We start from the raw sequence: 17,223 nt of genomic DNA, 5'->3' as shown, positions 1-17,223 counted from the left end.
TTCAGACTTCTGTTTCTTAAAATAACTGTAGAAAATGTTCAGTTAGTTGTTAAAGTAAATTGTTTCATTTAATCTGTTAACTGAAGAACTGAACTAACATTTGATTCACACACATTGGATTATAAATTGATTTTTATCTCCATCATTTATTCTTTATTCAGTTTGTGGAGCTGCAGTTTGTCAGAGATCAGCTGTGCTTCTCTGGCCTCAGCTCTGAAGTCCAACCCCTCCCATCTGAGAGAGCTGGACCTGAGTAACAACAACCTGAAGGATTCAGACATGAAGCTGCTGTGTGATCTGAAGTGGAGTCCAGACTATAGACTCAAGTATCTGAGGTCAGTAGAGAGTTGGAGTCAGTTCATGCTGGTTTCAGCAGTATTGTACTAAACACAGTATCAAAGTAAAGATCCAGTATTTCCTGCTTTCCTCAGTGAAGCTGTGAGAGGAGAACGGTGACAGGCTTCATGATTGGACAGAAAGACAGAGAGAGAGAGCAGTCAGCCAATCAGACGAGCCAGAAGCTTGTTGTGATCGTGTGTTTGAGTTGATGTGAAGACGACTGTTGTTGTTGTGTTCATGTGTACAGGAAATAAAGCTGGATCACAGCTGACAGCATCACAGGATGTATAGAGACAGTGTCCTCATTCATCAAACTGTCGGAGCATCAAATCTGATCTCAAAGTGTTTGTTCTCTCATTTCAACACTGAACAACTGATCAGTTCGTCTTTGTCACAGCTCTCAGATCAGTCTGACTGAAGCCTGCAGATCACTGGCTCTTATTTCAGAGAACCATCATTACATTTAGTAACCATGTGGTCTGTATACGGACCAGAACCTCTGCTGAAGTCCACAAACCACAGCTGATGTTTTACTGTTCAGTGTAGGACCTTTAACGTTATATTTATATCTGCCCATGTGTCATTTGATTTGTCCAAATATTTTTATAACAGACTCCATATTTACATATTTGTCATGTGATGTTTCCAAAGTAGATGAAATATTTAAACGTGAGTGAGACTCTGGTTTTTAACAGCAGTAAATCATCATTAAAGTGAGCATCTCTCTGTTCCTGCAGTAATGATGCGTTCAGGGACTGTCAGCAGTTTATTTCCACTGTGTCCTTCAGTGAAACCTGCAGAGTAAACAGACTTGATGTCCAAAGTGTCTGCAGGTCTGTGAGCTTCACTCCAACTCGTTAACATGAGAGCTGAAAGGAAGCTGGCTACGCTACACAGCCGCTCCACTTGTGGTCTGAACAGGACTGAAGTCCTGCTGGTCTTTATATCACTGACTGACAGCTGATGGAGGGAGTCTCTGCAAACACTCATTTATCACTTTACTGTCTCTCTGCTTCTCTCATCAGGTGGAAGTGGTCTCTGTCAGAGTGATGAGGAAGGTCGAGGTGTTGAGAGGATCAGCTGTGTCCTGATGATCCAGAGAGGTTGAAGCAGCACCATCAGCTGGTGGGTGGAGAGGCTCTGACTGGGCCGTGTTACTGGGAGGTGGAGTGGAGAGGAGAGCTTCATCCAGCAGTGACTGACGGACCAATCACAACAAGTGGAGATGACTGTCAGTGCTGCAGTGTGAACTGCTCTGAGATCAGCTCCACTGTCACACACAATGTCCAGTCCAGCATCGTCCCTGTGTTCCTCTGGATGTGACAGAGTATCATCAGTGTATCTGGACTGCTCTGCTGCTGCTCTGTCCTTCTACACAGTCTCTGCAGACACACTGTCGCTCCTCCACTCCTTCTGCTCCACACTCAGACACCTCCTCCACCTGGAACCTGGATCTTTATTCTTTTATTCACTCACATCTTCTCAACACAAAGAGCCTCAACAGCTGATTGTCAACAACATTGTAGATGAACATTTAATTTAATTGGATATTTGTTTGTTGCTGTCAGTTGCAGCTCCACCATGTGGAACGATGGTGAATTGCAGTTTATTTCCACATTATATTTTAGTAGTTGATGTGAAAAAGCAGTTCTGGTTCTGACCACCAACACCAGAATTTTCTCAGTTTAATAGAAAATAGTTTGAGAAGAAGAAAAGAAGTTTGGATTTATTCGGAGCTTCACTGACGTCTCTGAACTGAAGCAGGATTCTGAGTCCAAACCCAAGTGTCACTGTTATCAGAGCAAGTTCTGTATCTGACGGCTGTAAAGTCTTTGTCGAGTGTATCCGACCACATTGTTGTGGCACAAAGTGACCTAAAGAATCCAGAGTCTGGTCATAACTGTGAATTTGTGGCCTTAAACAAACTTTAACTTTCACATCGTCATTTGATCCGTTGTTAAAAAAAGACATATTGATCAGAGTTGCTTTTATTTGCTATAATATCTGTAGATTTAGTTGTAAAGTCAGTTCTGTCTTAAACTTTGCTCAAACACTGAACATCAGAACATTTTCACTTCCTGTAGACATGAAGTAAGAAACATGTACTAACTGTTAGCTTGAGTGTCGTTATCAGTCATTAAGAAATATGAACATGAAGGTTTTATATTTAATCCCACGATTCAAATCTCATCTCATGTGATGTAAATCTCCTCCGTCTATATTATTATAAATGTTCTGCGTGTTTAAATGAAGTCCGTTTGTTGAATTACTTCTCTGGATTCAGTGTTTTATATCTGACTTAGGAAGATTAAAGTTTTGCTCATTTTCATCAGCTTCTGGATTCTTTCTATAACAATATTTATTTGTAGGTGACAGAAACAATTACAAAAAACAAACTGAAGAAAGTCTTTGTCCTAAAATTAGGTCAATAAAATGTCCAAAGTATCAGAAATGATTTCTCAGTCCAGACAGTGAGGCGTCACTCTGCTCGGTGTTCTGTGTCCGCTGATCTGGACCTGGTTCAGAGAGACCATGTCGCTGTCTCGTTTAATGTTCATATGTTTGTGTTTGTTTTTATCACATATGTATTGTGCTTTTTATTTTTATAAAGAAAAACAGATTCTTTAAAAGACAAATCGCTAAAAATGAGCTGGATTTGATGTTTCCTCTTCGGGTCGACTGATATGTTTGTTGTTTGTTATTAGTAAACAAGTAGATAACTGATATTAATCTGCAGAAAAATAAACATCTTCATGTGAAAGTGGAGAATAACCAGTGATGGACTGTAACTACAATTTACACCAGTACTGTACCCGAGTACAATTCTGAGGTACTTTCCTTGAGTCGTTCCATTTCCTGCTACTTCCTCTCTACTTCCCCTCTACTTCCTCACCAGTTACTTAACAGATTCAGATCGTTCAGTGTTGACAGGCTCTTAACTGTGATGTGTAACCAATCAGAGTGCTGTGGGGGAGACATGGAGTGAGACCAGACTGGCGACTACAGACAGAACGCTGCATCAGAGGTAAAGTATCAAACTTTCAATTTGATTCATTTTATTGGCAGTTAGACACAAAAAACTCAGGAAGCATTCATCAGAAACATGCTGAATATCTGCCCTGACGATCGGTCGACCCAGAGTCCCCAGCTGTTGTCGTTCTGCCTGTAACCTTCATCTACAACACATCGATGTGTTGTTGAGCTCGGCAGCGTTGAAACCAGAAGCTTTGAGTGTGAATACTGTCGTCCAACCCAAATGATGATCTGTGGCCGGTTTCCTCCAGCTCTGATCTGTAAGTGAACTCATTATCTTCCAGTGTTTCATCTGAGTCAGTGTGGAAAAGACAATCTGCAAAATAATGCAGCAAAGTAGAGACGATGTTCAGTTTGTTGTTGAGCTGCAAACTGAGTGTGAAGCAGGAAACGTGCTTTCAGTTCTGTACACTTGGTAAATGCATCAGCTGTGAATGTTTAGTTTGCTAAATGTTGCTGAAGTGAAAAATAATGACTGATACAACCAAAATAAAGTAAAAACAAATGGCTCAATAAACAAACGTCATTAAATTCAGCAAACATCGTACAAAACATGAAATTAAGGCATTAATGTGTGAAATGTGACAAATTGATATTTCTGTTTTAATTAACTTCTGTGTTTTTATCTTTGTATAAATTCTTCTATTTATTTACTTTCACATTTGTTTTATCATTTAAATGATGAATTCATTCATTTATTTATTTAGTCATATTTACATCTTATGTGTATTATTTTTCAAAATGCAAAAGAAATAGAAAACTCAAAATAAATAAAATAATAAATAAAATGACAAATAGGAAAGTAAAACAAAAACTAGAGGAATAAATACAAAAGGTAAATAACTACAGAAGCATTTAAAAACAAATTTGAATTTGTCACTTTTTCTAATAAATCAATGAAGTCCTACATTATTTTTAGTGTCATTTTAGGTGCATTTAATGACATTAATTTATCTATTGAGCTATTTATTTATTCTTGATTTCAGTTTTTAAGTATTGGACGTTACTCCAGACTCACTGGTGATGTACTCAGTTTCACTCTGTGCTAAAAGCTGATAATTTACAAATACATGGTCACGTTTTACAGAAACTATTGAAAGAAATCCTACATTTTCATTTAAAAATATTTATGACCACATTCCTCTGATTTATAAAGTCCTTTTGACCTCGAAACCCTGAACGTCCTAATGTCAAATTCTGGCAGTAGCCCTTGAACGCAGCACAGAGCTGCCACGCTCACGCACACCTGTAGTTTGATGTTTTATCAGCTGCACAGAAGGCCGTTTAAACACACACACACACACTAAACTTTAATCTGTAGTTTGAACATATCTCTGTTGTTACTCACTTTAGTACACAATCATTAACTCTTTACAAAATAAACATTAGTTTCACTGTTAACTTCATTCATGTCATATGTACAAAATATTCTTCCAGGCGTCCCGACATCTTTACAGCCTCTGGCCCCGACTCACGTCAAGGAGAGCAGCCTGCAGAGACCTGGGTCAGGTGCTGACATGTTGCAGTGCAGCAGGAACCAGGAGGCAGAACAAACAGGATGACAGAAATGATGCAGACGGATACGAGTGTCCATTTAAACTGTAACCATCTGATCCCCGTGTTGGTTCGTCATCTCGTCAGGTCGTCTCCTGAACGTCCTGCGGGTCCAAACTGACGGAGACTCTGTCCAGCTGCACAGTCGGGGAGTGTTTTGGTCCCGGTGGTTCACACGGTGGACGGTTTCATCAGAGCCTGATCCCCGAACAGCTGCTTGAAGTGGACCACATGCTCCTCACAGTGCTCTCCTGGTGACACACACACACACACACACACACACACACACACACACACACACACACACACAGACAGAGACAGAGACAGAGACAGAGACAGAGACAGAGACAGACAGACAGACAGACAGACAGGTAAATGAATAGTCAGCCACAAAGAGCTGAACGGTTGTTGAGCTTCTAAAAGATAATTTTATCAGAAAAACAACTGACATCATCATCACCAACCATCACCAACTGTCTGGATCATATTTGTAAAGTCACGTTTCATGTGTTTCTTTGCTGTCCAGCTGAAGTCAAACTGGATCAACCAAAGACTGATGTGTGTTTTCAGCCTGAATGAAACTTTTAACTTTCAGTTTCTGAGACCAGAAACTGAAAAATCTCTTAAAAGTTGGACACAAAACCAAAACGGTCATCTGTAGAAGGGTGTTTGTGACGAACAAAAGGTTTGTTATTCTTTTAATAATCATGATGAATTATATAATTATTATGTTAAACTTAATGATAGGAACATTTCTCATGATACTGTTACTGTATTTTTAAACTCTTGTTTTACATGTTGGATTTAAAACACTTTCTCGCTTTGTTTTCAAAGCTGCTATATAAAATCATTATTATTATTAAATACTGTCGTTAGGATTTAAATCATCATTCAACTACATCATAAGAAAAATAAACTGTTTCTCAGTAAAAGTTTCCTTGATTTAGTTTAGTTCCATTTATTTTGAACATTTTAAAATCAAATCAAATGATAAATATAAATATTTCATCAAATCAGTCAATCAATGTTGAAAAAGGAGTAAGAAGTTAAAACTTGTGTCTGTTGTTATATTTTCTCCACAGACATTATTATTAAATAAACGCGGAGTAAGTGAGAAGGAAAGTTTCAGTAGTGAACTCACTTCTCACCTCATTAGTGAGAAGCAGCTGATTAAAGTGCCGGACGATATAAAGCAGCCTCGTGCTGAGCTGAGCAGTGAGTCAGGAGACGACTCCCTGTTTCACGTGATGAAAACTTTGGTGGATCTGACTTGAGATGATTTCATGTCGGCTGTTTAACGTTCAGGTGTGTGTGTTTTCTCTCACCGGGGTTGAAGCTGGGACTTCCTCTCAGCCGCTGGTTTCTCTGCTGGAACGACCTGAACACGGTGTAGAACAACATCTGGTCTCCGGTCTGCTGCGCCGCGTCCAGAAACTTCCTGGCCGACACGTTGTCGTGGCCACCTGCTCGCCGTGACACCAGTGAGGGTTAGTTCACTTTAAAGTCTGAATCCTTTATGTCTGTTAGAAGAGTTACTGCTGGCTGTGAAGCTTCATGGAGACTCGGTCCAGCTCCAGCTAACTGTTCTAAGAACTCAGCAGTACTGATCTCTAACCAGTCACAGTAAGAATATAAAGTCCATGAGATTGTAGACAAATTTAACATCAACGTACCGACACTGCGGATGAATCTGAGCGCGCCCAGAACCTGCTGCTTGGACAGCAGAACCTCCACGATCTCATCGTTGGCTGTGGACAGACGCTGAAAACACACAAAATCAAATTATTGCATTTGAATCAAGTGCTTGGTTATTTAATGTGTGTGAGTGTTTGCTACCTTCAGCATGTCCAGTGACAGCTGGTGGGCAGGAGGGTACGTGCTCTCCAGAGACAGAAGTAAACAGGCCTGAACACACAAACACAAACACAAAGGACGTTAACACAAACTGGACACAAAGTCTGGGTTCACAGTGTGACGACAAATGATGTCAATCATGACATTATAAGTTTTTATTACTTCAGATTATCTACAATGTTGCAGCATTCTGCTAAACAACTGAAGAAAAACAACCAAAGAAACATCAGATGTCTCCAGAAGCCCCAAGATCACAAGCTGATCTGAAGAGACGATCTTTACACCCTTTTTTAAAAGTATTTTAGGCCTTTTTATTGTAAAGACAGCTGAGATATGACAGGAAACAGGATGAGAGAGTGGGGGGATGACATGCAGCAAACGGCCACAGGTCAGAATCTGAACACGGGTCACACGCTGTTCCAGCTGAGCTACTGGGCCCATCTACACCAAATCTTTACTGTAGCTGACAAGCTGAAAGTGGTAGAGCTCATCGTCTGAGGAGTGTGTGCACGACTTGAATCAAGTCTCCAGCTGCTTCAGCTGTTCAGCAGAACGCTGCAACTCTGTTTTACTGTGAAGCTCCAGAAATGTTCTGTGGACTACGAGACTTCACCTGACTTTATATCATCAGGAGGAGATGATGGCTGAGCCTGACTTTATATCATCAGGAGGAGATGATGGCTGAGCCTGACTTTATATCATCAGGAGGAGATGATGGTTGAGCCTGACTTTATATCATCAGGAGGAGACGATGACTGAGTTTGACTTTCTGTTTGAACTGTTCCTTTAAAAAATCATTTGTATGATAGTTTGGTTCATGACGTCAACACTCCGTCTGTTGTTTGTTTGTTTCAGTAAATTTGAGGTGAATTGTCGTCTCATTTCAGCGAGAACAGCTTCAGGCGTGAACTCACCAGCGGTTTGGAGTCGCTGAGGACGTGATACTGCAGGAACTGGTGCAGCATGTAGAAGAGGTTGTGCTGCACCAACGTCTTGATCACCAGCTCGTACAGGTAATGCTGACAAACACAACCAAACACAGTGTGAGCAGCTGAGAGGGTAAAGTTTGTCCTGAGCTCACGATGATGTCATCAACATGAAAATCCTCAAGATCACAAGCAAAGATTTTCAGTGTGAGCAGTGAGGCGTCACTCTGCTCCGTTTTACCTGCACGGTGATCTGGAACTGGTTCAGAGAGCGGATGTACTCCATCAGCACCGCAATGATGAATTTATGAGAGACGCCCTGCAGAACACACAGAACCGTCAGGGTCGCAAACGTTCAGGACATTTGATGCATTAAGAGAAATAAATGTGGAGTCTTTCAGTCACATTTGTGCTAAAATGATTAAGATGATACTTTACTGTGTTCTTGGTAATGTTAAAGGTTTTTAACACAACATGAATTAAACCAGTCCGCTCTATGGAAATGAATGATTCTGACAACCTTAGTGACATTTACAGTCTGTGATCAGTCTGTGATAAGTTAATTCATCTCGTTATTTTGGGATAACAAAGCTGTTTTTTCTCGTAAATCCAGAAAACAACATTTGTTATTCTGCGACATTCTGACATGAAGAACTTCTGGAGAAAAATAAAGATGTAAACTTCCTGTCATGGTGAAACAGCGTAAGCTGGGAGGCAAAGGTCGTCTTAACTTCACTACCACACAGCTTCTGACTGATCTAAACAAGCAGAGTCATTTTAACGTGGATCCTGGAGGATCTTCACAAAAAGCAAAAGTTCTGAGAGAAAAAGACATTTTCAGATTCTTGAAAAGAGGAAATACTAAATGCAAACATGAATTGCCTTTTCTGTAAGTGTGTGTGTGTGTTTATGTACCTTCCTCTCTGTGAACGACGACAGGACGTGCGTGTACATGTCTGATTGGTCGATGACCGCCTGAGTTCTGACCGGACGCTTCTGGGCCGCGCTGCCTCGACTCGGACCGGACTCCATCGCCTACGAACACGACAAACACAAACATTTAAGTGGACTCTGCAGTCGGCTCTCGTCCTGTCGTGGCTGGATTGTGTTTATAACGTACAAACGTTTACGTCCTCTTGTGAAGAACACGAGTCGGCAGACTGAGTCAAACAATGAATCACTGAACCGAACTTCATGAATGTTTCTGTGACGAAGTAGTTTGTGTTCAGCTCATCCATCACAGAAACATGAGTCCAACACTGACGTGATGGACATCTCGACTGTAGAGCTTCACATTTGTTCTGCGATGAGTTAAAGTCTGTGGTGTTGAGAGATGACGTCACTCACCACAGTGTAGCTCTGCTCTGCCTCCAGGTATTCTTTATACACCTGGTTGAGTTTGTCGAACACAGTCGCCACGACGGGAAGACTCCCCTTCTCTCCGCCCTCCAGGACTGAGAACGAGACGGACAACTCGGCTTCATTTCACATTTCACAAGTCTTAATGTTTGTTTTTACGTCCTTACAGCAGCTACAACCTCTTCATCTTTTACTTTGTGTGGCTGTAGGCTGTTTTCTGATCAGATTTAACTTTTCTGACCCTGAATGTAATAGAGAGACTCCAACAGATCACCTGAAGAAGAGTTACTGAACACTGTGGTCACACGAGAAGCTTTGTTGCTGTTGTAGTGACAGTTATCGGGCTCACGCTGCCTCAGTTCAGTTCTTTGATTCTCGTCTTGGTGCTTTGATAGTTTAATGTAACATCATTTATTTCATCACAGTCGGATAAAAAGACGGCGACGTACTCTGTGAGCAGACGGACAGGATGACCATCTTGCAGTCTCTCCGTCGTAACAGGAAGTCCATCAGTTTGCCTTTGTCCTGCAGCAGGTTGACAGTTGGAGGCAACTTCACCTGCAGGTACCACAGGTAACCTGACACACAGAGAGACATATTAATACGTATTCAAGGGCAGAATCTTGATGAAAGGTGAAAGTCTGTGTTTTCTGCACCTTCACTGGCGCTGATGATGATGTCGGGTTGGAAGACGCTCCAGGAGGAAGAGTCTGCAGCGACGGTTAAAGGTCAGTTTGAATGATTAAAAACTGCTGAAGTCAAACTTTCTAGTGAACGCAGGAAAACTTGTGTTGGTGTGAAAGGATACAGAGCTGACAGGGAGGTGGAGGCTGAGAGGGGACGACTGCTGGACCTGAGAGAAGAAGAAACACTCAGTGAAGAATGAACATAAACACGATGAATAACCCGACTGTGTGTGTCTGTGTGTGTGTGTCTGTGTGTACCTGACAGCGGTATCCTGTAGGGGTGTATGGACCGGGCAGGTAGGACCGGTTGGTGTGTGTTGACGGCGCAGTCTGGTTCCTTCAGCTTGATGTCGAAGATCAGAGACGTCTGACAGACAAACACAGAGTGAACAACAGCCGTGATACAGGAAGTATTCAGATCCTTTACTTCTGTAAATGTAGTAACACCACCAGCAGCTGACTTCAGAAGTACAAGTACTCGTCAGGCTCGATGGCCCCTCAGTGTATATTATTATCTCTGCTAACGAGGAGGTGTTTTCACTGTGTGTCCGTTTGTCTGCAGCATCACACAAAATACTGAACAGATTTCCACTAAACTTGGACGGAGGACGAGTCTCGGCTCAGAACAGACCCATGAACTTCTGGTGTGGATCCAGATGAAGAGACGATCCAGGATTTCTTTCTTTCTCACTTGAACATTGTGAGATGGGATGTTTTTTCCACATTTACGTTGATTTTTCAGCTCATACAGTGGTGAAGTTTATGATACTACCATGTTTTGTTCATCGGGATAATCTTCACAGATAAAAAACACTAGCAGCTGACTGATCTCTCCAGCTCCTGCTGTTAAATACTTGTAGTATTGTAGATACTAGATAAAAAAGTAAATGCATTCAGTTATTTGCACCGCTGAGATCAAACCTGAGTGCTCTGGTGATGAACCACCACCAGGTTGTCCACGATGTTCAGAGCAAACTTCCCCGTCGTGTTCAGCTTCAACACGTGACTCTTCTTACACGCACCCTCCCTGAACACACACAGGGGAAACAGAGACAGCGTGGTCCGTCAGTTCACACACGAGACTTTCCCTCAGTGATACTGTGTCTGTTTAAAGGTGTCTACGTCCGTGTCCTGTGTTACAGAGACTGATGTTAGCATGCTAACCAGCTAGCCTCCTAACAGCACTGTGGTTTCAGCAGGAGATGTAAAAGCAGCCAGTTCACTACTGAGTCTAACAAGTCAACAAGATAAACTCACTAAATGTGAAGAAAGGAAATATTTTGTGTACCTTGGTAAGTGATACAGCACCACTTCTGCGCTGGGACTGTTGGCTGTCCTCGAGTGGTGCTTCAGGTACATCACAAACAGCTGACCGTAACTACAGAGAGACAAACAACCTCAACATTTGGACTGTAGGGGGCGACAGATGGCCTCAATCATCGGTCAACCCAGAATATTTGGTGATTACAAACATTCAGGAGACAATTAACAAGAACGGAGATGATGAAACAGGAAACGAGAGAGAAGCAGCTTTACACAACAAGAAAACCAACAATCAATAATCGTCTTTGGAAGAAATATTAAAATACAAATAAAGAAATCTATAAACAATAAGGAAATAAAACACTGAGGTATAAACGTGTAAAAACTTAAACGTAGATGATGTAAGTGTAAAATGTAAGTGGAACATCATTGAGACAAACGTTAAAATTCTTGAACGACCGCGTCTGAGTCCGGTTCCTCCGCTTTACTAAAAAGCTGCTGTTTGGACCAAAACATCACAGATCTACAGAAAACCAATGAAAGGAGGACATGACAACAACTTACATGGTTGCCATGGCGATGTCTCTCTCCGACAGACTGAGTTTGGCGGGTTTGGGGACGACCGGCAGCTCGATCTCAAACTTGGACATCTTGGACATGGTCCCATTCTGAAACATAAAACATGAGCAACAGAACAGAAACTATTTAAAACATTAACCAACAAAAAACATCCAGAACGCTTTGTTTTCACATGCAGACGGCATTTTACACCTCAGCTGAAGATCTGTCTGCTCAGATCGGTTTCTTCTTTACTGGATAAAGATTTGTCAGACTAACACTAAATCTAAATCTGAGCCCAGCTGTGCACGGAGAATATCACCTCTTACAAAATCACAAACAGACACTAGGAAATATGAAATGAAATCGATGTGGAGGTGCTGTGTGTCTCCTCACCCTGAAGGCGAAGGGCTGCAGGATGTTCCCCTGCACGGTGGTGGACAGCAGGATGACGGACGTCTCGGGACAGTACTGGTACCAGTTCACATTGATGCTCTGACTCTTCAACAGCTTCAGACTGCGCTTGTCTGGAAACACCTGAACAGAGACGTCACACACTGTAACCGAACCATCGACCTGATGTTCAGCCGGTTACACCCGGTATTAAAATGTGATCTGTGTCCGGACGCGTTATCCACAGAAGGAAAGTGTAAACGCTTCAGATCTGAACATAATCTCAACAACGTGCTGGCATCTGTTTGTTTTAAGATAATTAAATTACAGGTTAAAGAGAAGACAATAATGAAAATATGTCTGTTCTGTGGCATGAAAAAGATGCGTTATTCAACAGAACTGCAGAAAAATTAAAATACAGGTTTAATGAACAGAAATAACTGAGTGACTCATTAACAAGGCAGCGACACAACGTGTTTTATACACAGACAGGAACAACTTCTTCACAGCTGCCCGATTAATCAGAGGAAGACATTTTACTTTCTGGTGAGTCTGATCGTAACTTTTTATCTCTTCTGTGTTAAAGACTTGAGGACAGGTGGGAGAAACGTTTTAACAGGATAATCTTTCTTAGTTGCTTAATTAATTTTCCATCAATGAAAAAAACAGAAAAAAAAAAGATTTTTTCCAGGATAATTTTTTTCATGTGTGAAACAAAAACCGTAAAAACAAATTTAAAAAAAAACATTTTTTCTAAAAAAAAAATTTTTCAGTTTCACACATGAAAAGAAATCAATTTTTTTTTTCTCGGAAATTTTCCTCCTAGAAAAAAGGAATTCTGAACGTTTAGAAAAAAAGTCTGAACTTTTTTCTAGAAACTTTTTTCGATGTTTTTCTCCTGGAAAGTCAAAATCTTTTTTTCTAAAATGATTTTTTTTTTCACTCATTTCTAGTTTCACACATAAGACAATTCTGGGGAGAATTTTTTTTTCTAGAACATTTTTTTTCCTCCTAGAGAAAAAAAAATCAGATTTTTTAGGGAAACAAATCTGAATTTTTCGAAATAAAATCTGAATTTTTTCTTCTAGATGTTTTTCCTCCTATCAGATGTTTTCACCCACAAAGGAAATCAATTAAAAAAAAAATCTGAATTTTTTTTTTGGCTCTCCTCATCCTTATTTTGTAGATTTTTGCCAAAAAAATTCTTTTAGAAAATTAACATCAGATTTTATTTTTTCAAGGAGGAAAAACATCCAGAATGTGTGAAACTGGAGCTGAGTGGAAAGAATAATTCTGATAGGGGAAAAACATCTACAGGTTCTAGTAAACTCTCAATTTTCTTCTTTTCTAGATGTTTTTCCTCCTTTTTCACTCAGTTTCACACATTAAAGGAAATCTGGAAAAAATAAATCTTGCTTTTTTTCCCCCAAGATTTTCTTTTCATGTGTGAAAAAATGAAGGAACAGTTCTCAAATCATAAACACAGGAGAGGAAACTAATTCAGATCAGACTTGGATCACCAGAAGTACAGAACATGTCTTCACTTGCCTCTCAGGGGTTTCAAATACTGAAAAACCTCACATGAAACCAGCTCCCCTCAGCTGGAGAATCTAACTTCACCTTTTAAACTAAAACAGCTCTAAAAGTCTGTATTTTAGAGCACAAAACCGCCAGTAAACAAGAAACATAGACTCCTGGCCTCCAGTTAAACCCTCTCAGCCTCACGGGTCTAAATCTCTGACTGAGGGAGAGATGTTGGATTTATTACCTGGTAGAACTCGATTCCCTGATCGGTGATGAAGACGATCTCATTCCAGTTTGTCCAACAGAAACCCAAAACATTTGCGTTCTTAGTCTGCGGGATGAGACCAACACACAAGAACAGTTTGTTTACGTGACACACAACAACCACCAGGGAAAAGCAGAGGAGAGGTTTCAAAATAAAAGAAAAGATTAGGTAGCATACTTTGCATTCCTGGGTGAACTCTGTGTGCGGATAGTCGGGGATGAAGTTGATCAAATCCTGCAGACGAGATAAAATAACCAGTTTTTCCCTCAGAGCTGCAGCGGTGACCACGTGGCTGCATGATGTATAAAAACTGCTGCCTTTGAATTTAAAAAACTTATTCTTCGATTACTTCGTTTTAAAGCTCTCGAGGCGTCAACTTAGCTGAAGGAATATAAAGAAAACTGGACATGTGGTGGAGGTTGAAACTCACCACAGACTTTAAAGTTCGCTGAACTGCCAGGATCTTATTTCCGATGGAGAACTTGATGCACTTCACTTCTCCTTTATCGTCCATTCTGTGGAGGAAATGCACACATTACATTACATTACATGACTAATGATTACTGACTTTCTCCACGGGGACAAAGAAGTCGCCTATACTGGTTACTGTTCAGTGTGTCTGTAAAATGTGACATGTTTAGCATCAATAAAATGTTTCTTCTTTCATAAATTGAGTGTAAATGGTGAAATCAGTGTAAACAGTGTGTTCAAACAGCTGCTAAATGTTGGCAGGTCAGACTTTAGCACTTTAGACACAGAAGCAGGCAGGCTGGTGCAGCCATGCTGCCACAAACTGACACTTTCTACAAGGAAACACACAACTTACTGTTTTCATTTAATGCTGAATTTACAAGAAGGAGACAATGATTCAGAATTTGTTGCAGCTGTTTCACAAAGTTTGTTCAGTTTCTCCTTAAATCGACAACTTCTAAAATTGCGCAATTTGTTAAGGGAGTCTGGTGATGTTGTGTTTACTAGTTGGCTCAGTTGGAACAGACGGTGCGTTCACAAACATCTGCAGGTTAAGAGAGAGAGAGAGACCAGACAGTTGGCTGATCATCCGGATATTCCTGCACACGCTGATGTACCTGAAGGCAACACTGCTCTTGTCATCTGGGCCTTTGACCACCACCCCCGTGGCTCCACCTGAACGCACCGCAAACACCTGTGTAGAAATCCACAACTCTTTTAGATCAATATATTGATTACATGCAGACAAAGTGTGATGTATGATGTATTTTGGAGACAAGTTTGTGTCGTTTGCATCCAACTAAAGTAATAAAGTACCTGACGGTGAGTTGCTGCTTCTGTTTACTTCTTCTCTGATCAAACTCTGCGTCATTTTGTTGGTTAATTTGATTAAAAATGCAGCATTTTACCGAGTTTAAGTTGTCGAACAGCTAATTATGTTCAACCTGAAGTCTCCTTAAATAATGAAACGTCACGTTAAGTGTTAAAATCTACAGAAAGTGAAGTGAAACTCGTGATTCAGCTTTAGCTGTCAGTGAGCCAGCTGTTAGCCACATCGATGCTAAGCTAACAGATTAGCTCACCTGCTTGTTCGCCTCGTCGAAGAAGACGTTGTTGACGCTGGAGGCGTTTTCAAACTGGACCGGGTTCTCGCACAGCTCCAGGTAATGTTCCTCACTCATCCTCACACTCGGTCCGGACACTTGGTTCCGCTTCGGCTTCACTGAGCAGCAGCGCAGGAAGAGTCAGCTCAGCGGGCGGCCATCACACTTCCGGGGACGCTCTTCAGAATAAAAGCGAAATATATATATATATATTTTAATGATCAGATTATATTTCCTCATTACTTCGGAGGACTGATACTGCCAACATCAAATATAAATGAATAAATATGTCTGAAATAATAAATGATACATAAAATAAATGTTGGTATTAATGTATGAAATGTGACATTATCTGTTGTTTCTGTTGTACTTTGCTCTGTGTGTGTACCTTTGTATACATTTTAAAAATGTATTTACTTTTGCTTTTATTAAACCATTTTAAGGCATTTATTATTTTTTGTACTTTGTCTCCATGTTATTCTCATGTTTCCTGTCTGATTTACTGCATCACTCTTCAAAACAATCAAACAATGAACAATAATAAAAATATATATATATATTCTCTTTTTTTTTTACTGGTTTCTTTCATATGAAAGCGGTTTAAAATGAATACGTCACCAGCAGCAGCTCATTTTCATGTTGAACAAGATTTAAGTTTGGTTTATATTTACGGAGAATGCTTTTATTCTGAAGGAGTCTGGTCGGAAGTCTTCTTGTTGTTTCAGCTGAGAGTCACATGACAGTCTGACGTCACGTGCTCGGAGACAAACAGAGAAGCAGGAAGTGAACCAAAGAGTTGGTGCTGCAAACAAACCTTCCAGTGTTTGACTCATAATGAACATTTATATTTTATATTAAAACAGTAAATAAAAACACAAACAAGAGTTTTTTAATCTTCAGCTTTTATTGTCTCCACTGGTCTGCAGACCGAGTCACACACACACATTTCATCAGAATAAATCCACCTTAAAATCAACATCATGTGAAGAGAAACCTTCATGTTTTATCCATGAAGATGAAAATCACACAACCTACGACGACGTCCCGCAGCACGTCACACTAACAGCTACCTGATCATCGTTTCCACTGCAAATCAATTTTTTTTCTCCAGTTTTTCCTCCTAGAAAAAAAAATCTGAATTTCTTTTCAAGATGTTTTTCCTCCTATCAGAAAATTGTTTTCCACTCAGTACGAGTTTCACACATGAAAAGGAAATCTATAATATTTTTATTTTTCTAGGATGAAGATCTGAAAAAAAATTCAGATTTCGTTTTTTAGATTTCCTTTTTTAAAAAAATCAGATTTTTTTTTTATTCAGATTTTTTTCCTAAAAATTCTGACTTTATTTTCCTAGGAGGAAAAAAAAATTTCACATTTGTTTTGTTTTTATAGATTTCCTTTTCATGTGTGAAACTGGTGCTTAGTGGGGAAACAATCTAATAGGAGGAAAACATCTTCTAGAAGTTAAATGATTCAGATTTTTTTCTTAAAAATTCAGATTTTTTTCCCAAAATTCAGATTTTTTCCCCTAGAAATTCTGATATTTTTGTGTGAAACTGTTGCTGGGTGGGGAAACAATCTGGTAGGAGGAAAGACATCTAGAAGGAAAAGAATTCAGATGTTTTTCCCTTAAAATTCAGATTTTTTTTTTCAAAAAATTTGGCAAAAAAGATTGGAGATTGGAGCTACCAGGGAACGAGTTTCAACACTTAGAGGAACAGCAACTCCATGGAGCCTACTCCCCTTTTCCTCAAAAAAGTGTGTACTTTTTAAAGTGTGCACTTTTAAGTGCGTACTTTTACATGTGTACTTTTTTAAAGTATGCACTTTTTTAAAGTGTGTACTTTTCCTCTAAAAAACTCCAAAAAACAATTGCACCAGGGAACGAGTTGCAC

General features: G+C 40.1%; 1 protein-coding gene across 1 annotated transcript; it reads right to left on the bottom strand.

The window, feature by feature from the left end:
* Positions 1-3,358: 3,358 nt before the first annotated feature.
* On the bottom strand, positions 3,359-15,447 carry LOC141014687 (regulator of MON1-CCZ1 complex-like). The gene is made up of 21 exons (XM_073488574.1): positions 15,308-15,447; positions 14,843-14,919; positions 14,185-14,269; positions 13,932-13,988; positions 13,734-13,820; positions 11,969-12,109; positions 11,579-11,682; positions 11,040-11,129; positions 10,673-10,778; positions 10,010-10,118; positions 9,874-9,918; positions 9,722-9,775; positions 9,515-9,643; positions 9,054-9,160; positions 8,622-8,741; positions 7,948-8,025; positions 7,695-7,799; positions 6,763-6,831; positions 6,600-6,687; positions 6,252-6,389; positions 3,359-5,177 (listed from the first exon to the last, which is right to left on the bottom strand). The coding sequence occupies exons 1-21, from the start codon at positions 15,404-15,406 to the stop codon at positions 5,098-5,100; spliced, it is 1,968 nt and encodes a 655-aa protein (XP_073344675.1). The 5' UTR covers positions 15,407-15,447; the 3' UTR covers positions 3,359-5,097.
* Between the last annotated feature and the right edge of the window lie 1,776 nt (positions 15,448-17,223).

Source organism: Pagrus major, chromosome 19 (genome assembly GCF_040436345.1).
Source record: "Pagrus major chromosome 19, Pma_NU_1.0".
Taxonomy (NCBI): Eukaryota; Metazoa; Chordata; class Actinopteri; order Spariformes; family Sparidae; genus Pagrus; species Pagrus major.
Note: the sequence above shows the minus strand (reverse complement) of the source record. Positions and strands in the feature narration are given on the sequence as shown.